The 22,356-nt window shown below is 38.5% G+C and overlaps 1 protein-coding gene across 4 annotated transcripts in view; it reads left to right on the forward strand.

Moving 5' to 3' along the window:
* LOC145724014 (dynein beta chain, ciliary-like) overlaps window positions 1–18,687 on the forward strand; it is a 44,862-nt gene extending 26,175 nt beyond the window's left edge. For 2 of the 4 annotated variants that reach the window (XM_081972084.1, XM_081972083.1), the window contains 9 exons: window positions 1,989–2,376; window positions 2,429–2,606; window positions 5,725–5,889; window positions 5,945–11,993; window positions 12,054–12,406; window positions 12,460–12,607; window positions 14,347–14,881; window positions 14,937–15,176; window positions 18,184–18,471. In XM_081972084.1, the coding sequence (XP_081828210.1) occupies window positions 1,989–2,376; window positions 2,429–2,606; window positions 5,725–5,889; window positions 5,945–11,993; window positions 12,054–12,406; window positions 12,460–12,607; window positions 14,347–14,881; window positions 14,937–15,176; window positions 18,184–18,424 (8,297 nt within the window). In that variant the 3' untranslated portion in view covers window positions 18,425–18,471. Of the gene's footprint in view, window positions 1–1,988; window positions 2,377–2,428; window positions 2,607–5,724; window positions 5,890–5,944; window positions 12,407–12,459; window positions 12,608–14,346; window positions 14,882–14,936; window positions 15,177–18,183; window positions 18,472–18,503 lie in introns of those variants that run through there. The other 2 variants (XM_081972082.1, XM_081972081.1) reach the window with 2 other exon arrangements.
* The last annotated feature ends 3,669 nt before the right edge of the window (window positions 18,688–22,356 follow it).

A 22,356-nucleotide genomic window follows, 5' to 3' on the forward strand; every position in this document is an offset into this window, starting at 1 on the left:
CTAAGATTTGTTTAAGTTATTGTATCCCTTGCCTTAAGTTATGTATAACCAGAAAATATAATCATTTGAACAATCAATCAATATCACATTTAATCACCGACATACGTTTTTGCTGGTGATTTGGATGTAACCGTCAGAAGTCACTGAACAGACTATCTTTTCTGAATTCATTCGTCTTCAAAGTAGTTACTTCAACAAAGTAACTTTGGTTTTAAAAAAACGTAAGTTATATTTCAGATTAGTCACTTATAACGGGTGTTCAATAATTGTTGTGGTCGTAGTTATGGCTGTGGTTCTTTCGTTCTAGCATGAACGTAGGGGGCCGTTGATAAGTTCGTATATGATTTGAAATCAACTGTCACAGCAAGGTTATCTAAAACATTCTCTTGTTCTCTAATTACTTAACAGTAATTGTAGTAAACTTGTGCTGTATTAGTTGGGTACAGCCAAATGTCGCTTTCTATCGTCTTATTTCATCGATGGTGATACTCCTCTGACCCTGGGGTTAACTATTTTGTTCATAAATGTGGTTATCTCTGTCTCTATATTTCAGATATTGTTTGCTTCCTTTTGACTCTTCTCGAACTCTCCTCAACTATTCTCAAAATGTCCTCTCTTTTTGTTATAATTTGTCCCTGTTGATCTTTTACTTTTATCATTTCTATTTTTCCACTTGGAGATTCCTGCGAAGTACTTTCAGGCTCCTGTGGTTTCCTATTGTTGTGGATTTGTCTCTGATTATATGATCTCATATCTCTTCTAATCGCTTTTGGTACTTGTCTGTTTGTTTCTTTTAACTGTTCTTTCCATTGGTTATTTGCTAGCTTGTCCTAGCTTTTCTTTTGTCTGTAACTTGGTATCTTCTTTGGCTTTCCAATGCACGGCATCGGTTATTTGATCATTCAAATTGTTTATGGTTTCGTTTGATCCGCATCCATTTTTTGAAATTCTCTACATTTGTTGGATTTCTCCATACTCCTTTGTTGTTTGTTTTCCTTATCATTCTGTATCGTTCCTTCCCAGTATTTATTCCTATTTTGGCTCGTACAATTCTGTGATTACTTCCAGTGATCATCCTGTTTAGGACTGTTACGTTTCTGACTATATGTCTTTTGTCGGCCATAAGGTCTATTTCGTTCTTTGTCCACGACTTTCCCACGTCCATCCACTTTTAGGTTTTTCTAAAATAAAGTGCTCATATCATACAGGTTGTTTTGTAGCAGGTATCCTAGAAGTGTCTCTCCTCGGTTGTTTCTTCCTTCCAACACGATTTTTTCTAGTGTGGTCTCTGTATTATCTTGGCATTGAAGTCATCGCACAAAATCGTAATCTGTGTATGATGGTCTCTTAGGGCATTAACGATCTCATCGAAAAACATTTCTTCATCTGAGTGTTGGCGGGTAAACATGAATGATTTTCAACTCGTATCTGCTGTTGTATGCCGTTTGTGTATTAGAAATCCTGTTCTTCCAATGGATTTGTTGGTTTCACCTACATAGTAGAAGCTATGGCCGTAACATCATCAGGTACGTCTTCCAACATCATCATATTTTAGGTTTTTTAATTCAGACTCTAGCTCGGTTAAACGTTCTTCTGACAGGAGTGTCTTCAGAAAATCCTGAAGATGTCGATAGTTGGCGAGTGCTTTGGGTATTGTCAAGTGCTACGTGTCCCAAAACCGCTATTTCCGGCATTTCTCACCGATATGGATGATGCAGTTTCTTTAAAGTTCATTATTAATCTTCCCACATACTTATCGTTAATAGTTCTGTTTGGACGTATCTGATTAAATGGCGGAACTTCCATTTTCAAAATACAGTTTTATTTTGCTATTTCTACCTTTTCTTCAATAAAAAAATTCATAATAATGAGAGCAGCATGATTTGAATTGAAAAACAGTGCAATTTCACATCACCATTCATTCAATAACACTTTAGAAATGCAAATAAAATCGGTTCAAAATAGGTAATGAGCATAAAAACTTATAGGTACTCAAATTTGGTGGACGACGGAAGTTAATATGGCTTTCGCGCGGTTAGAAGAGGGCTACGAGAACGCCCTCAAGGACTATCAAAGGAAGCAAATTAACCAGTTGAGCGCTCTCATCAACTTGTTACTGGGCGATTTAACGGCCGGTGACAGACAAAAAATTATGACCATTTGTACGATCGATGTGCATTCTCGAGACGTCGTCGCCAAAATGATTCTCATCAAAGTGGAGAATTCTCAAGCGTTCCAATGGCAAAGCCAATTGCGACATAGGTGGGACGATAAGGAAAAGGATTGTTTCGCCAATATATGCGATGCACAATTCCGATATTCCTACGAATATTTGGGGAATACACCCCGGCTTGTTATTACCCCACTTACAGACAGGTATATCTTTTTAAATGGTTAAAAAAAGTTTAATATTGTTATTGATTTACAGATGTTACATCACATTAACGCAAAGTTTGCACTTGATTATGGGAGGGGCTCCGGCAGGTCCTGCTGGAACTGGTAAAACGGAAACGACGAAAGATTTGGGAAAAGCTTTAGGGATGATGGTGTACGTGTTTAATTGTTCCGAGCAAATGGACTACAAATCTATAGGAAATATTTACAAGGTATTTTGCTTATATCATCATCAATCAATCATAAGGAAAGCGAACTAGGCCAAAATGAGACTGAATGAATGAAGAATGGAAATCTTTTCTTTTCATGCATATATCAAGTGTGTTTTGTCTCCATCCATACAACATAACAGAAGAGCTGAGCGTTATACATAAGAATGTTTACATTATGTTATAAAAACAGACCGATCATAATAGTCAGAGGTTTACGGACTGGGAAATGAAAAAGTCTTCCAGATATTGATATTGAAAATCAATCAACTACTACTATAAATTAATATGGTTATTTTGCTCTGTGTGGATAAGTATTTCATTCCCCCACTAAATTGTAGCTTTCTTCTGATACCAAATGGTATATAGTATTGTCATACCCATGTTACTAAAATAATAACCCAGTAATTGGTATGCGCAGGTTACGGATGAGCAATGCTGGTAGGTGTAGAAGAGAGAAAGTTAAACTAACTGTATCGGAAAGCATTCCATATCTGACTTATTATTATATTACCATCAGAAAATATAAGTTTAAGAGCAATAAAATTAACTTCAGCAAAAAATCCATCAGTTACCGTCAAGAGAATCACTTTATCAAACGATGTGCCGGATGGATCACAAGAAAAAATAGAAGCAGGAGTGTTTAGGTTAAGAACCAAATACTACTGAGTGAATGGGAAAATAAACCAGTATCTTCTGTGAGACAAACCGCAATAGAAAATTGCGCTCAGTACGCCTATGATAACCAGCTTTCGCAAAAAGCAAGATATGTCAATTCAATGAACTTCTTCTTCTGGTGCTGCACGCTTCTTAGCGCGGTATCGTTGGGTCCACTGGAGAATATAAAGTGTTCCTTCCTCGGCTCTTCTGAATATCGTGGCAACATCAGCGATGTTACACCAGTCCTGGATATTGTCGCCTTTATATTGTGAAGCCCTTTTGGCTCAGCAAGTTAACGAGACGTGCGTTTATTACTTTAATAAACGCCTTTACCGAGATCTTGTTTCAGAGGAAGATTGAGAGGAACCTTCCTGAGAGGAACTACTTGGTAGAAAACTATAATTTAATAACTAAGTTAAAACAGTTAAAACCAATTGACAAAATGGTTGGTTTATCAACTTAGTAAATCAGAATAAATCGTTTAAACATAATCCCCAAAAGTAACACTTTAAACAATACCTTTTACATGCACCAAATATTATAATTATTAAATAGATTGTACTTACATTTGTTAGACAATGAGGGTAGCTTTCTGGAAGGTTTGACACTCGCGATTATTATAGTTTAAGAATGATTTACTATTTCATTAATTTACGAACCCGGTGCGGGTTGCAGAATTCGGGACGACTACATAGTGTGGCGCGAGACGGAGTCCTCTGACCGTCTCCGACCGTCTGCCTTACTAGCCTTATTTATACCAAATCGATTCAGTGACGAAATCTATTATTGTTCGTCCCTTGTTTTCTATATTCCTGCATAGCAGCAGTGATGATTTGTCACCCTCTAAAAATAGGTATGATGCATACTATGCATACTACTTGCATTATGATTGACAATATTGCGTAGCCAGGAGTGTTATTTCCGTCCATAAACCTAATTCTTGAACGTAGGGAACGAACTTTTCAAGAGTAGTGTTGCTAGAATGTGACAGAAGAAGCTGACAATGACAGGTTCCTGTCACATTCTACAGGCTTTTCTCTTCCCTCGTTTCAGGAATACGCACCCTCTCATACTGGTCCTCTTTTTTCGCTCGATTTTTCCTATTAGTATAGCCTTTAGTAGATTATGCCTAGGACGTCGGAGAATATGTCCTCGGTAGGATGTTTTTCGTTGTTTTACGATGTCTAGCCGTTGTCGGTAGGTGATTGCTCTCTGTAAGACTTGATCGTTGGTGACATGTTCTACACAGGGAATCTTAAGTAGTCTTCTCAGAATCCATATTTCGAAAGTTTCTATCCTTTGAAGGCTTGACCTTTATAAACCAGGTTTCCACTCCGTATAACAAGTATAGTTACCTATAGCTCCGAAGTATGGCAACTTAAAGAAACCTCATAGAAAGCACTACTAGCCACTGAAATGGACTTCTGAAGACTTCAGTGGCCGGACGATCCAGATTGGACAGATTAATCCACGATAAGAGAAATACCTACACAATTATAGAAGATATAAGGACAAAACAGCTGATATGGTATAGTCACGTGCACAGAATGGCAAAAGACCGAATTCCGAAACAGATATTGAACTGGAACCCTCAAGGAAGGAGAAAACGGGGAAGAGCAATGAAAAGTTGGTAAGAGGGCATCGATGGGGAAATTAGAGCTAAAGGTCTGGATGAATGGACCAAAAAGACTGGAGACTGGGTATCGGAAAATGACGTAGAACGTTATAAACCGATTTAAAAAAGATAACAGTAGAGGCCATATGTAACAATTCACCATACGAAGGCGGAGCCCCAGTGATACCTCTTGTCAGAAAAGGTAGGAATTAAACTTGATCTCTTCGTCGTTGTCCCATTGGTCGTTCAGTGTTGTGCCCAACTATTTGAACTTATTCACCTTCTCAATCTGGTTATTGTCGATATAGAGTATTTCGTTGTCGTGGGGTTGTCTGCCCACTATCATCAGTTTGCTTTTCTTTATGTTTATGTTGATATTAAGGTCAAACTCTTTTTGCGTTTATGGTATGTACGATAGCTTGTATATTTGCAATGTTATCTGCTAAGATCGCCGTATTGTCCGTGTATCTTAAGTTGATGGAAATATCATTCACCTTGATTACTCTGTAGTGCTAGTTGAAATAGCTAAATATCAGACAGTTTGAATGGCGACCAAGAAGGATGCAGTAGAAACCCAAGAAGAACAAAGACTAGGTGGAAGGATGATATCCAGAAAGTAGCGGCAGTGCTTTAGCAAACGCATACATACGTTTCAGTTTAGTTAGCATTTCATAAAGTATGTGTGTTTAGGAATAGCATCAAATGTGGCTACATGGCTAGTAGAACCATATTCTCCATTTGAAAACATTATTTAGCTTCATTTCAGACTACTTATCTTTTATTGAAAACTTAGACTCTTAGACAGACAAAGTAAAATATCAAATTTACCCGTGATTTAAAATGTAGGGATTGGCTCAAACTGGATGTTGGGGATGTTTCGACGAGTTCAATCGCATCTCAGTTGAAGTATTATCAGTGGTGGCTGTCCAAGTCAAGTCGATCCAAGATGCCATTAAGGACAACAAGAAGCGATTCTTCTTTTTGGGTCAAGATGTTGGGTTAATACCAACGGTAACCACTTATCAAAATTTCATATTGCACACTTTTAACGACTTTAATTATTCAGGTTGGATTGTTCATAACAATGAATCCAGGATATGCAGGCCGTACCGAACTTCCTGAAAACTTGAAAGCCTTATTCCGACCCTGCGCTATGGTGGTTCCAGATTTTGCTTTGATTTGCGAAATTATGTTGGTCGCTGAAGGATTCCAGGAAGCGAGATTGTTGGCCAGAAAGTTTATCACTTTGTATACGTTATGTAAGGAACTGCTCAGTAAGCAGGATCACTACGATTGGGGATTGAGGGCTATCAAATCTGTGTTGGTCGTGGCCGGCTCACTTAAACGAAGTGACAAACAACGACCGGAAGATCAAGTGCTGATGAGAGCATTGAGGGATTTCAATATCCCTAAAATTGTTACTGATGATACTCCAGTGTTTATGGGTTTGATTGTTGATTTGTTTCCTGCTCTTGATGTGCCTAGGAAGCGTAATTTAGATTTTGAAAAAATGATCAAGAAAACTGCTGTTGAAATGAAGCTACAGCCTGAAGATGGGTTCATCTTGAAGGTTGTGCAGCTTGAAGAGCTGTTTGCTGTTCGACATTCGGTCTTTATTATTGGGTTTGCCGGCACTGGAAAGTCGATGGTTTGGAAGTGCCTTCAGCAGACCTATGCTAATCAAAAACGTAAACCAATGTATAATGATTTGAACCCCAAGGCTGTGACTAATGATGAGTTGTTTGGTGTTATTAATCCTGCTACTAGAGAATGGAAGGATGGGTTATTTTCTGTGATAATGAGGGATCAAGCTAATTTAACCGGTGATGGTCCGAAGTGGATTGTACTTGATGGAGATATAGACCCAATGTGGATTGAGTCTTTAAACACTCTAATGGATGATAATAAGGTTTTAACTCTTGCTAGTAATGAGCGAATAGCCTTAACACGTTCCATGAGACTTTTATTCGAAATTGCTAATTTGAGGACAGCAACCCCAGCTACAGTGTCTAGAGCTGGAATTCTGTATATTAACCCTGCTGACTTGGGTTGGAATCCTTTTATAGCCTCATGGATCGACACCAGAACTCAACAGAGTGAAAAAGCCAATTTAATGATTTTATTTGACAAGTATGTCCCACCATGTTTGGAAGCTGTACACAAGAAAGTAAAAAAAATTACCCCCATATGCGACATAGCTCACTTAACAATGTTGGTTAATCTTCTGGATTGTTTCCTCACACCCCAAAATGTTCCCCCGGATTGTCCAAAAGAGTGGTACGAAATTTACTTTGTCTTCTCCATTGTTTGGTCTTTCGGTTCGGCCCTTTTCCAAGATCAGATTGTGGACTGGCGTAATGAGTTTAGCAAATGGTTCACTAATGAGTTCAAAACTGTCAAATTCCCAGTTGGTGGTAACGTTTTTCAGTATTACATCGAAGAGGAGACCAAAAGGTTCGTACCATGGACTGAGTTGGTTTCTCCTTTCGAACTGGACATGGATATTCCACTGCAAGCGACTTTGGTCAACACTGCTGAAACAAGCAGGATTCGCTTCTTCCTGGATTTGCTAATGAACCGAAGAGTCCCGGTAATGTTGGTTGGACCTGCTGGAAGTGGAAAGTCTGTGATCATCCAAGAGAAGCTAAACGCACTTACAGACAACTACGCCGTTACAAATGTACCCTTCAACTTTTACACCACATCAGAAATGTTACAACTAATCCTGGAAAAACCTTTAGAGAAAAAGGCGGGCAAAGTGTATGGCCCTCCAGGTAACAAGACCATGATTTACTTTATAGACGACATGAACATGCCTGAAGTGGACAAATACTTTACCGTTCAACCACACACCCTACTCAAACAGTACATGGACTATCAACACTGGTACGATAGACAAAAGTTGACGTTAAAAGAAATCCACAATGTTCAGTTTATATCAGCCATGAACCCAACTGCAGGTTCTTTTACTATAGATCCAAGACTGCAACGACATTTTTGCGTCTTTGCTGTCAGTTTTCCTTCTGAAGAAAATTGCCTGCATATTTACAACTCAATACTGTCGCAACATCTAGAAAATACTCAGCACAAATTTAATGCTAACGTACAAAAACTGTGCCCTATTTTGGTTCAAGCAGCTTTCGGCCTTCACATTAAAGTTGGACAGACATTTTTACCGACTGCAGTCAAGTTTCACTACACTTTTACCCTACGGGATTTGTCTAATATTTTCCAGGGAATGCTGTTTGCTCATGGTGCAGCTATTCCCAACACAACAACGTTAATTAGATTGTGGATGCATGAAGCTAATAGAGTGTACGGTGATAAGTTAGTAGAAAAACGGGACATGGATACATTCAACAAGCTACAAATCGAAACGGTTAAAAAAGGATTTGAAGAACTCGACGAAAACGCTGTTTTTGAAAAACCTTTAATTTTCTGCCATTTTGCTGAAGGTATTGGTGACCCCAAGTACTTCCCGATTCACGATTTTGACCACTTGAGTCGGTTATTGCATGAAGCTTTAGCAGGTTATAACGATTTAGTGGCTGCAATGAATTTGGTGTTGTTTGAAGATGCAATGTATCACGTGTGTAGGATTAACAGAATTTTAGAAGCACCGAGGGGCAATGCATTGCTAGTTGGTGTAGGGGGTTTTGGAAAACAGTCTTTAACGCGATTAGCTGCTTTCATATCTTCTTTTGAAGTATTTCAAATTCAGTTAAAGAAAGGCTATTCTATGGCTGACATGAAGGCTGATATAGCCAGTTTGTATATGAAGGTTGGACTTAAAAGTGTAGGGATTGTGTTTTTGATGACAGACGCCCAGGTCCCCGATGAGTCTTTTCTGGTTTTGATCAACGATGTTCTGGCATCTGGAGAAATAAGTGAGCTATTGCCTGATGAAGATGTGAATAATGTAATCAGCGCTATGCGAGGTGAAGTAAAAGGTGTAGGGATACAAGATACACCAGAAAATTGCTGGAAGTTTTTCATAGATCGAGTTAGGCGCTTGTTAAAAATAGTGCTGTGCTTCTCTCCAGTTGGATCAACCCTCAGAGTTCGGGCTAGGAAGTTTCCAGCTCTAGTTAACTGCTCTTCCATTGATTGGTTCCACGATTGGCCTACAGAGGCATTGCAATCAGTGTCTAAACGTTTTGTAGCTGAAATCGAAGTTCTCCCGCCTCCCCTAGTCAACTCAGTATCCCTATTTATGTCCCACGCTCATGGAGTGGTAAACGCTTTTTCCGAGATTTATTTACTAAACGAAAAGCGTTACAACTACACCACTCCTAAATCGTTTTTAGAACAAATCGATTTATACCAAAAACTTTTAACAGAAAAAACTGAAGAAATTTACAACAGTATCACTAGATTGCAAAATGGTCTAACTAAATTAGCGTCCACTTCTGAAGAAGTGGATGGTCTGAAAGATGTCTTGGCAGTTCAGGAAGTGGAGTTAAAGGAGAAAAATGCAGCAGCCACTGCCTTGATCGACGTTCTATCAATTGAAAATGAGAAAGTGGCTAAAGAACAAGAGATTGCAAGTGAAGAAGAAGCCAAAGTCAAAGCTTTTGAAGAGGACGTGTCCGTTAAAGCTAAAGTGTGTGCTGAAGATTTGGCCAAAGCTGAGCCAGCTTTAGTGGCAGCCCAACAAGCGTTGAATACCTTAAACAAGAACAATCTGACTGAGTTAAAGTCATTTGGTAGTCCACCTGAAGCTGTGGTTTCCGTATGTGCTGCTGTGCTGGTACTATTTTCCAAAAAAGGCAAAATTCCCAAAGACCGAAGTTGGAAGGAATGCAAACTGATGATGAACAAAGTCGATCAGTTTTTGTACGACTTGATCAACTATGATAAAGAAAATATGAATCCTGATGTAGTTAAGGCAACCTTAGAGTATCTGAAAGATCCAGAGTTCAGTCCAGAAAAAATCTTCAGTAAATCAGCAGCTGCAGCTGGCCTGTGTGCTTGGGTTATCAACATTCTGAGATTCTACGAAGTGTTTGTGGTTGTGGAACCCAAACGTAAAGCTTTGGCTCAAGCTAATAAAGAACTCTCCGACGCTAGAGGGCGCCTCAGCGAGTTGAAACTCAAGTTGGAAGAGTTGGAGAGGCAGCTTGCAGTTTTGAGGGGAGATTTTGAGGAAGCTACTAATGCCAAGTTGAAATGTCAAGCTGAAGCTGATGCTACAACTCAGATGATTGATTTGGCCAATAGGCTTGTGAACGGTTTAGCTTCTGAAAATGTACGTTGGCGACAATTAATTAAAGACTATAACGCCTCTATTGTGACTATTCCAGGAGATATACTGTTGGTTACGGCTTTTCTTTCGTACTTGGGATGTTTTACTAAGAAATATCGCATGGATATTCTGGAGAAACATTGGAGACCTTATTTCCAAAAACTTGAGTTTCCTATTCCAATGACCCCTAATTTGGATCCCATGACTTTATTGGCTAATGATGCTATAATCGCTCAGTGGAATAACGAAGGTCTTCCTACTGATAGAATGTCGGCGGAAAACGCTAGCATTTTGACTAATTCCAGTAGGTGGCCTTTGATGATTGATCCACAGCTTCAGGGGGTGAAATGGATCAAAACTAAATTTGGTGATGCTTTAAAAGTGGTCAGAACTACTCAGAGGACCTACCTGGATTCTATTGAAGAGTGTATTTCTAAAGGAAGTACTGTATTAATTGAGAATATTGGAGAGGATTTGGATGCTGTACTTGATCCAGTGCTTGGCAGAGTTTTAATCAAAAAAGGGAGAGCCATCAAAATAGGTGATAAAGAAATCGATTATGACCCAAGATTTCGTTTGATTTTACACACCAAACTGGCTAATCCACATTACAAACCTGAAATCCAAGCTCAAACCACTTTGATCAATTTCACTGTAACTCGTGACGGTTTGGAGGAGCAGTTATTGGCTGAAGTGGTCAAAAGTGAACGTCCCGACTTAGAGACTTTGAAATCCACACTGACCAAACAGCAAAACGACTTTAAAATCACCTTAAAAACCTGCGAAGAAAACTTGCTGTACAAACTGTCTTCAGCTACTGGCAACATCTTGGGCGACGTAGAGTTGGTGTTGAATTTGGAAACTACCAAAAAGACTGCTAATGAAATTGCTATTAAAGTTGAAGAAGCCAAAGTGACTTCAGTAAAAATTGATGAAGCTAGAGAGCAATATCGTCCTTGTGCAGCCAGGGCATCTTTGCTGTATTTCATTCTGAATGACTTGTTTAGAATCAATATGATCTACCAGTTTTCCTTGAAGGCTTTCAGTGTGGTTTTTCGTGATTCTTTGAAACGTGCCCTGTCTGCTGAAAAGCTTAAAGATAGGGTTACTAATTTGCTAGATAGCATTTCATTTTCAGTTTTTATGTACACGTCTAGAGGGTTGTTTGAGTGTGACAAGTTAATTTTTATGGCCCAAATGACTTTCCAAATCCAGTTGCAACTTGGTGAAATTAATCCAGAGGAGCTGGATTTCCTGCTTAGATTTCCTATTATTGCTAACCTGAATTCTCCAGTAGATTTCTTGAATAACATTTCGTGGGGTGGTATCAAAGCCTTGTCCTCTATAGATGAGTTTAAAGGTTTGGATAAAGATCTTGAAGGTTCTGCCAAACGGTGGAGGAAGTTTGTAGAAAGTGAATGTCCGGAGAAGGAAAAGTTTCCGGGAGAATGGAAGAACAAGACTACTCTACAAAGATTGTGCATAATGAGGTGTTTGAGGGGTGACAGAATGACTTACGCAGTTCGGCTTTATATCGAGGAAAAATTGGGGAACAAATACGTTACAGCAAGAACAGTGGCGTTTGAGAAATCGTACGAGGAAACTAGTGCCCAGACTCCAGTATTCTTTATTTTATCACCTGGTGTAAACCCTCTTAAAGATGTGGAAGCGATGGGAAAAAAGTTAGGGTTCACTTTTGATGCTGGCAATTTCCATAGTGTGTCGTTGGGTCAAGGTCAGGAAATCGTAGCTGAAAATGCTATGGATATGGCTGCGCAAAAGGGACAATGGGTTATTCTCCAGAACATCCATCTTGTGGTCAAATGGCTCGCTACGTTAGAAAAGAAGATGGAACAATGTTCAGACATAGGTTTGCAAACTAAAATATTATTTGTTGGTCAACTAAATCTTTCCATTGACTTTTTGTTAGGTCACGAAAAATATCGGTTGTATTTAAGCGCTGAGCCATCGTCCGATCCGCATTCCTGCGTTATACCCCAAGGGATATTAGAGTCCTCGATTAAAATCACAAACGAACCGCCGACGGGCATGTTCGCTAATCTGCACAAGGCACTGGACAATTTTAATCAGGAAACTTTGGAGATGTGTTCCAAGGAAGCCGAATTTAAAGTGATCCTATTCGCTCTCTGCTATTTTCATGCGGTAGTAGCCGAACGAAGAAAGTTTGGTCCCCAAGGATGGAACAGGAATTATCCGTTTAATGTTGGCGACTTAACGATCAGCGTTAGCGTTTTGTATAATTATTTGGAGAGCAATAGCAGGGTATTAGAATGTGTTTCTTTTGTGCTCACTTTACACATATTACAAATCGTTAGGTGCCTTGGGAGGATCTCCGCTACCTTTTCGGAGAAATAATGTACGGCGGACACATAACAGATGATTGGGACAGACGTCTTTGCAGGAATTATCTCCTAACTTATATGCAGCCCGAATTGATTGAAGGGGAACTACAATTTGCTCCAGGTTTGCAAAAAATTTTATTTAAGAAACCATAATTTTTTATTACTTATTGAAAGATGATATTTCTCTGATTTTCTGTTAAAAACCGGATTCATGGAAAACATTAACCTATCTGAATATTAGAAATTTCTAGGTTTAGTTGTAGTAGACAAAGTCTAACTTGCTTTTTCTTATGGTTGTGGTTTGTGATTGGTAAAGAAAAAACAGCAAACTCAAAGCTGTTTTTTGACCAATGACTAAACTAAAATTCCTAGTTTCTACACAGCCACGTTCCTAGATATTTAAATTTATTTACTCGCTCTATTGGTTGATTCTCATATGTTAGACTTGAGTTTTGAAATTCTTGTGGCTTTCGAGTAATTATCATGAATTTAGTCTTCTTGGTGTTGATATTGAGGCTCATGTTCTTACTGCATTCCCCGACAATTCCAAGCATATCCGCAAATCCTCCATGTTATCTGCAATTAGAACTGTGTCGTCCGCATAACGAATATTGTTGACCCATACACCATTCACCTTAACGCCCACGTTGCGTTCTTCTAGGGCTTCCTGAAAGATGGCTTCAGAATAGAAATTTAAGAGAAGTGGGGAGAGAACACACCCTTGTCTGGCTCCTCTACAAATTGGTCTTGCTTCTGTGAGATCGTTACCAACTCTGACTTCAGCCATTTGGTTCCAGTATAGGTTTTAAATGCAGCGGATATCTTTTTGGTATATGTCCAATCTATTTAGGATTTGGATCAGTTTATGATGTTGGACTCTGTCGAACGCCTTTTCATAATCGATGAAACACAGCATTATGTCCTTTCTCTGATCGTTGCAATTCTGAATCAGTACTTGAGTCGCCACTAATGCTTCTCTCGTTCCTAAACTTCGGCTGAATCTAAATTGTGTGGATCCGATGTTTCTTTCGCACTTTATTGATATTCTGTAGTGGATAATCTTAAAGAATATCTTCAGTGTGTGACCCATGAGGCTGATTAGTCTGTGGTCTGTGGGCTGGTTATTTGGTGGGATATTCGCCTGTGTTATAGATTCGATTAAATATCGTCTGAAGAACTGTGATCTGTCGTCCAATAGTTTGGCCAATCGCCTTTCTATCTCTGGATGTATTGTATTGTATCGCTCTTATAATTTCCTCTTTTGTGATGGGAGGTCCCTAGAGGTCTTTGTCGTCTACATTTTCAACAGCAGGTCATTCATCGGCAAAATAGTTGCTAACATAGTTTTTCCATATGATTTTACGCTGTAGATCATCTTGCGCTAATTCTCCCTGATCGTTTTCTACATTAGAGAATGGACTCTTTCTATACATACTCCTGCCGTCTCTTTTATCTTTCTGTGTAGGTTGAAGTCATCGTGTATTCTTTGTAGTTCAGTCACTCATTCTTATATAGCGGTTCTTATCTTCGTTCTAATGACTTTCTGTAGTTAACACCATTTCCTTTGTTCTTGTACCTTCTTCGTTCCTCAAACAGCGCCAGTATCTCATCTGCCATCCAATCGTGTTTTTTGTTTATGTCCCAATTCTGCATCCGCAACATTGGTCATGGCAGCCTCCATTTCATCCCATACGTCCACCCATGTTAGCTTTCTCTACCGTCTGTGGATCTATGGTTGTTAATATAAGATTTTTGGTAACTTTGTTTCTTCATCTTTAAGTCTTTCGCTGTGGTACATGGGTTTTGATTACCGCCATCAAGAGAACAGTTATTAGAATACAAAATTTTTGTCACTTCTAGGGTTTCCTGCTCCACCTAATACTGACTACATCGGCTATCATCGGTACATCGATGACCGAATGCCGCCAGAAAGTCCGTACCTGTACGGTTTGCATCCAAATGCCGAAATTGGTTTTCTGGCCAACACGTCCGAGTTTATGTTCCGGACAATTTTTGAGATGCAACCGCGCGACTCGAGCGCCGCATCCGGAGGTGGAATGTCGAAAGAAGACAAGGTGAAGAACAGTCTGGAAGAAATATACGATAAATTGCCAGAAGAATTCGCGGTGCAAGAGATGATGGCCCGAGTGGAGGAACGGACGCCTTACATTATCGTGGCTTTTCAAGAATGCGAAAGAATGAACAATCTGACAAGGGAAATGAGACGGTCTTTGCGAGAACTGGACCTCGGCCTAAAAGGAGAACTAACCATTACTTCTGACATGGAATTCCTGCAGGAATCTTTGTTTATGGACGCCGTTCCTGAGTCCTGGTCTGTCAAAGCTTATCCCAGTTTGCTACCTCTTGGCCAATGGGTCGGTGATCTTACTTTAAGGTATGTTTACATTAGATTGACGTTAACTCGTTTCTTAAGGAGTGTAGTGGTTTAGGCTCAAGGAATTAGAAGGATGGACTACTGACTTTTCTATGCCAGCCACAATCTGGTTGGGAGGATTCTTCAATCCTCAATCTTTCTTGACAGCCATTATGCAACAAACGGCCAGGAAGAACGAATGGCCTTTGGACAAAATGTGTTTGATGACGGACGTGACTAAAAAACAGAAGGAGGATTTTAATTCAGCTCCACGAGAGGGCGCCTATGTTCATGGACTTTTTATGGAAGGAGCCAGGTTAGTAGCATGTTATTCTTTTTCTACTATTAGAATAAACGCAATAGTGGAAATGTTGGTTTCAATATAATACCATTTTAAAATATTTACCCACAAACGGAAAACATTCATTTAGATGCTTCTTCTTCTTCTTCTTCTGGTGCTGTATCAGGTCCTCCTGATGTTAGCAAATACAATGGCGAGTTGCGCTCTGTCTTCGGCGAGTCTAAGAGTTGTTCTGCGTTTCGAATTCCGGTCCATTCTCTAAGATTACTTAACCACGAGGCTTGTCTTCCACTGACTCCTCTACAGCCTTCTATCTTGCTCTTCATTATAAGTTGAAGGATACGGTATCGATCATCCCTGAGTATGTGACCCAGATACAACAGCTTTCGGCATTTCACTGTTATTAGTAGTTCGCGGACGGCGCTTGATCTATTTAAAACCGCTTCATTTGGCTGGAGACAAATGGTCTCCAGTTCTTATATCGGAACTGGTACGGAAATCAACGCATTTCCGGCTCACCCGTGTCAGTTGGTTGTCCAGACAGGTCTTGTTCTGTCTCACTGTCTTCACATGATTACTGACTGGTCCGGATTAACTGACTATTGTTGTTGGAATCCACTTTGGGCCTGACAGGAAAGAGCGAGTATAGACGGTGTCTTCTTCCTGGAAAACTCAGGTAGGTTTTCTGTTCAGGTGCTTCTCTTGCTTCGCCATCATTTCCTTGGGAAATCGGGGTAAGTCTGTCTAATAGGTTATTAAGCTTTCTTCCCATAAGCATTTCCGCTGCTTACTTACCAGTCATACAATGACGGTGTTACATGTTGGGACAAAAGATGCGAGAGCGTGTCAATTTCAATGAGACATCTTTTCCTGACATTTTCTTGGGAGACGCCTTAATTTTTTGGAGCATTATTTCAACTTGACCATTACTACTTGGAAGGTATGGTGCTACTAGTGCTATTGTTCTTCAGAAACTGTTTTGTTCAATGTCTTTATCCAAATTAGGCCATCACTTGATTACAATTCCTCGATGAGCAGAGTAAAACCTTTAGGACAGTTTTCCTCCCCTCTGGTGGAATTATCACCCTCCACAATAGACAATCTTGCTAGCAAGATCTCGTTTCTTCTCATAGAATGCGATACAATTTTTTGCCCCTTCTGAAGCCCCTGCAAATTTGGGCCAGAAGTGGATCTTCCTTTGAGGTGGACATCTTTTTCGGTGAGTTTTCTAACATCAGGAGGTTACCGCAAAATGGAGGTTCTTGTACTGTATCCTCTATAGGTAATCTGCTTAAAGTGTCAGCATTGCTCATTTTCTTCCCAGGCACGTATTGTAATTTAAAATAAGCGTCCATTGGAACATTCTAGGTGACAAAATTTCAGAAATACCTTTATTTTACCTGAAAAATTCCTAAAAGTTGCTTATGATCCGTAAGAATGATCACCCACACACAAAAATTGACTTACAAATCTTAAGACATTTCTTTGTAGCCAGTTTTCATAGTTTTCAGACAAATTCAAAGACTTTAGGTTTGACAATTGACCCAGTAAACCAGTAAATTGACTTGAAAACTGTGAAAATTTACTTCTTGTCTTTGTAGTCAGTCGTCATAGTTTTCAGTTAAATTGAAAAATTATGATGAAACATGAAAAACTACTTTCTCTGCAGTTTTTGATTACAAATTCACACATTTACACTTTGAAAATTGACTTGGACACCAAAAAGTGACTCTGACCCAATGAAAAGTGAAGTCAGAAACTAAAATTTGCATTTGAAGTAAGTTTTCATCATTTGAAGACAAATTTGAATATTTTAGTCCTAAATACAGGAAATTGAAATTAGATTCATGAAAATTGACTTTTCAAGTTTTTTTACTTGCTTTTAGTTTTGAAAATCAAGTTTTAAAGCTATCTTCACTAAGTTTTTGATATAGCAGACTTAAAAAACAATTTTTTTGTGACATTTCAGTGTTAAAAATTCGAGAATTTCTTAAAAATCTAGACAATTTTTAATGCTTTAAGACGGTTTCTAACCTGAAAAAACCTAGTTTCAAGACTATCTTTACAAAGTTTTTGACTTATTACGCCTGAAAGCCAGTTTGTACCTTGTCCATAGTCTTAAAAATGTTATTTCAAGCTTCTTTACTAAAAATTGGAGTATTTCCAAGAATGTTGGATTGTTTTTAGTGTTTTCAGATTAAAAAATCGAGTTTAAGATTGTTCGTAGTAGTAACAGTCAAGTTTCAAACTCTTCAGTAGCGAAAGTAAAAAAATTTAGCACTAAATGCTATCGTATTAGTCCTTAACACTAATTTATAGAATTGAATTAGTCCAAAACTTTAATTGGGACTGTTATCAGTGTTTAATTCAATAATTCTAGACTTGTTTTGAGAAAATTGAGTTGTACACCAATTAAAGTCCTGAAAATAATTCTTTGGACTCTTTGTAGTCTTAGTAAAGTCATTTCTAGCCATAAAAGTAATCTTTTAGACACTCGACAATGGATTGCAGTCTAAAAAAACTAATTTTAAGACTATTCCTTGTAGGAAATAACAAGTTTTTAGACTATTCAGTACAAATTTGGACTCTTGTCTTAAATATACAGTTTTACACTACCTATAGTCTAAAAAATTGAACGGCAGTGAAAATTAGTCTAAAAATCCAGCTTTTTTTACTATATTCAGTGTCAAAAATTAACTCGTAAACTTTCAATTTCATATGAACTTGTTGACTGAAACTGAACTTGAACTTCAAAGATTTGACAGTTATAGCAAAAAAACAATTTTTTGAACTGAAATTTGAAGGACGGTTCTTTAGGAAAATTACATAATGCATGTCAACTTATTTTTTGATTGACTATCGTGAATTATTGACAATTAAAACTGAACCACCCTGTATACAATACAGTTTCCCACATCTGCCCTACCAAATTTGGCTGTTTTTAGTTTCAATGTATTACTTATACTTCGAAAACAAACTTTGCTCCCCTAACTGAAAAACATTACACACCAAATTTTTTCAGATGGGATACGCAAACAAACAGTATCGCCGAATCCAAACTGAAAGAACTGTTCCCAGTGGTGCCGGTTATCTTTATCAAAGCCATCACCCAGGATAAGCAGGATTTAAGGAACATGTACGATTGTCCTGTGTATAAAACGAGGATGCGTGGTCCAACTTTCGTATGGACCTTCAATTTGAAAACGAAAGATAAAGCTTCTAAATGGGTGCTGGCGGGGGTCGCCATATTGTTACAAGTTTAGATTAGTATACGTATGTTATTGTTTTCCATATATCTTGTTGATAAGTACGGGACTATTAATTTTGTATCTATTTTCGCAGTCGCCTGACAAAAGAGCCAGAAATGGACCGTAGTAATCCCTTGAGTGATCGAGGGTTTTGAGAACACTCTCATGATTAAATGGACCATTCTAGTATATTACCGTATAAAATTCTATGTTGAATTTTTTCTCTGCAAAGGCCTGGTTTTTATATCTTTTCGCAAAGTAAATACACCAGTATTCGATTGGTTTCTTTCTTATACAGAATGAAATTTACACGAGCAATATCTAAAAACTAGAAATATTGACCAGGAATATAATACGAAACAAGTGAGTTTTAGCGCCATCTGTACGCATTCATTATAATACAACAAGTTTCTTAAAACCGCTTTTACAACTAAAGTATACAATCGATACTCCCATTTCTTCAACTGTATAGGCAATGGTCTGATGACACTGACTACATAATGTTTAGAATAGAATCATTTCCTTTTACCTAAATTAACCCTACAGTTTTAGTTTTTTAGCAATTTTATTCAGTCAGATGCAACAAAAGAGATTTATAATAGATGAATAAACTCAACGTTGTAATAATCTTACAAATTATTATACTGGTTTAATGTTTAATTAAAACTCATTTTGTAATTGGAGATAATCTCGTTTTTGACAGAGATTTTTACAAAAACGTGACAAAAACCGAAATTCTCACTAAAATCAGATTAGTAAGCTAAGAAGTAAATTGCGAATTTTCAGAATTATACAGTGTGACCCATTTAGAATGGAAACACCCCTATAAAATTTTAGGTTATTAACCGATTTCAATGATTTTTTTTTTGAAATAATTAGGAATGAAATGTCTATTACGGGAGAAAATTTTAAATATTTATTTCAGTTTTCAGGTCATATTACGAAACTTTTTCTTGATAGAAAATGGAGAATTTTTATTAGCAAAAAATAAAAAAAATAAAAAAAAATTTTGGTCACAGCTATTTGAAAGCACTATAGAAAAAAATTTAAATTTAAAATTTTCTCCCGTAATAGACATTTCTATCCTAATTATTTCAAAAAAAAAAACATTGAAATCGGTTAATAACCTAAAATTTTATAGGGGTGTTTCCATTCTAAATGGGTCACACTGTATATTTAATTATTGAGAAAACAGTTTACAACAATTTTAAAGGCTACTTTTTACTTTGTTGTGCTGTTTGTGAACGTAAAGGTTACACAGCTTAGCACTTATTAAAGTTTTTATGCTCCTTTACAGAGTAACATCGATGTTATATTAAGGTCTTCTGTCCTTTAAAATAAGTTTTGTACTATTAACTAGCCAGCTTTCAGGTTTACTTTTTCATAGATAAATATCCTCTTTATGGCAATATTAAAAGCAAAATTGCCTTTAGTGTTAAGTGGCCCTCACACTGACAATTGTATTTCAAAATACAACACATGCTTTTCTTTTACTCTCCATAAAAAAATAAGAACAATATTCGCAGTCCTGTGGAACACTGAACTTAAAATACTGACAAAGCTCGTATTAATATTGATCGTTTGAAGACAATTTCAATTCGCTCGCGGTTTTATTCGCGTAAAAGTAAACACTTGGGAAAGAAAATAAAACATACAAAGTTGAAGACTGGGAACTGGACACCACTTAACAACAAGTCTTTGAATTGCAAATTCATCTCACTGAAAGTCCCTTCCAGAAACAAAGTGTCTATGACGAAATAGGATTCTGATTGAATGTTTACTAAAAGGAATATCTCTTGTATTGGGTAGGGATACTGGAATTTTTTCAAGGTTTAACACGTGCTTGGTTACTCGACTTTGACTGGAATTCCAAGGTTTAAAAACAACTTGTTTTTTTCGTCCTGGAAAAAATTATTTTCTTTTTTTCGTATAAGGTGACTTTCGAATGCGTCCGGGCAGGAATTTCATTTCATTTTGTCGCAAAATTAGGCAATGAGATGATGCAAATATAAGCCGGTTCTAAACCTCCTCTTCTTTCCACCTCTTTCGATCTTCCCACTCGTCCGCTGTTTTTTCGTTTTTTTCAGTTTTTTTTCACTCATGGCTTGTGTATTGTCTTCTGCCATTCTATTTTGGGTCTGGCTCTTTTTCGTCTACCCATAGGTTGCCATTCTAGGATTTGTTTAGATAGTCTTGATGCTGACTGAATCATAGATCCTTCCACACCCATCCGTTGTTTTCCTATTTCATTCCTAATTCGTTCCCTTATGGATATACGTAAACATCTTCTCATTGCTTCCTTCTATCTCCACCGCCTCCAGTCTTTTCTTCTGCCTTTCATTCACTCTCCATGTCTCTGCTCTCCTTTATCATTGTTTCGTAAATGTTATATTTCCGTTTCTTAGTGACGTCCTTACTCCACAGTATGCCGTTGAGACTCCCAATAACTTTTTTGGCCTGAACCATTCTTTTTTCGATCTCCCTGACGTCGGTTCCTGTGTTGTCTATTGTAACACCCAAGTATGCGTATTCTTGGAAAGATAGAATTTGCTGTCCATTTTCGAGAACCTTATGTGGCATTTACGCCGGGCTCTGGGAAAAAACTGGGGCGTAAAACCACACGTTATGAGGTGGTTATACACGGCCGTTATAAGACTGAGGATCTGTTATGGTTCCTTTGATCTGGTGGCCGGCGGTAGAGAAGGCCTTCGTATTCCAGAAACTGGCAAGTTTGCAAAGACTAGCCTGTCTGGCAATAACCGGCGCAATGAGGACGACACCGAGTCTCGCTTTAAACGTTCTTCTGGGCCTTCCTGAGTTACCTCTGTGGATACGCAGGGAGGCCGCTGCGACTCTGCAGAGGATGGAATGCGGCTCTACAAGGCGTGACAACCACCTGCGTCAAGGACATACAAGTATAGCGGCTGTCATGCATCGAGATATTCCAATCCTGGGGGCAAAGATGGTCGCACTTGACATAAGACTGTCTTTGTATTGCCAGGATGGGCAACAGACTGATTAAGGAATGCTGGGATGCTCTGAACCAAGTGGCAGAGCAGATGCAGGTAAACCTAGTGTGGATTCCGACACATATGGGGTTTGCGGGAAACAAGCGGGCCGATGCACTGGCCCGGCAAAATCCAAATGGTTGATGTCAAGGAATCGCTGGGCCTTAAAAACACTGGTTGCGGTTATCATTGGCCACTGTGGCCTAAACAGCTATTTGCATCTACTAGGAATTGGTGATAGCCCTGTTTGTTCACAATGTGGAACGGCGGAGGAAACATCATATCACCTATCAGGAGTCTGCCATCGCTGATCGTCTATCAAGAGGCCTCCACTCTCTCCTGCAGGGAACTGTCTTCCTTGGAGTGGAGACGGATACTTGCCTTCGTCAGGGAGACGGGACGTCTGGGTGGCGTAAGTCAAGGGTGGTAAGGTAGGGAGGGTTTGAGGGTAAACCTTTTATTATAAATTTGGTAGGGCAGATGTGGGTAACTGTAAAGTATTGTAGTTGTGTAGGGAGTAGTATAGTTGTGTAGGGAGGGTTTGAGGGTAAACCTTTTAGGGCATTATTACTACTACTACTTCGAGTACCTTATTGCTCGGCTCCTCGCCCACACTTAAATACCTTGTTTTCGTCAGATTGACGGTTAGTCCCCACTGGCTGTACTCTTCTGTTAGTTTTCTCATCATGTACTGCATGTCCTCTATATCATTTGCTATAACGATCTGATCCTCATACTGTAGTGTGTAAATACATCCGTTATCCAATTCAACACCCATTTCATAAACCTTCCTTTTCCATTGCTTTAGTGCGCATGCTACATATGTTTTGAAGAGAGTTGGTGAAATGCAGTATCCCTGTCTTAGTCCTTTGGTAACGGGAAATTTTTGTGTTTTTATACAGTTCATACACCGCATAAGTTAGAGTGTAATTAATACTA

This window comes from Ips typographus, linkage group LG2 (assembly GCF_016097725.1).
Source record: "Ips typographus isolate SLU linkage group LG2, UJ_Ityp_2.0, whole genome shotgun sequence".
NCBI lineage: Eukaryota > Metazoa > Arthropoda > Insecta > Coleoptera > Curculionidae > Ips > Ips typographus.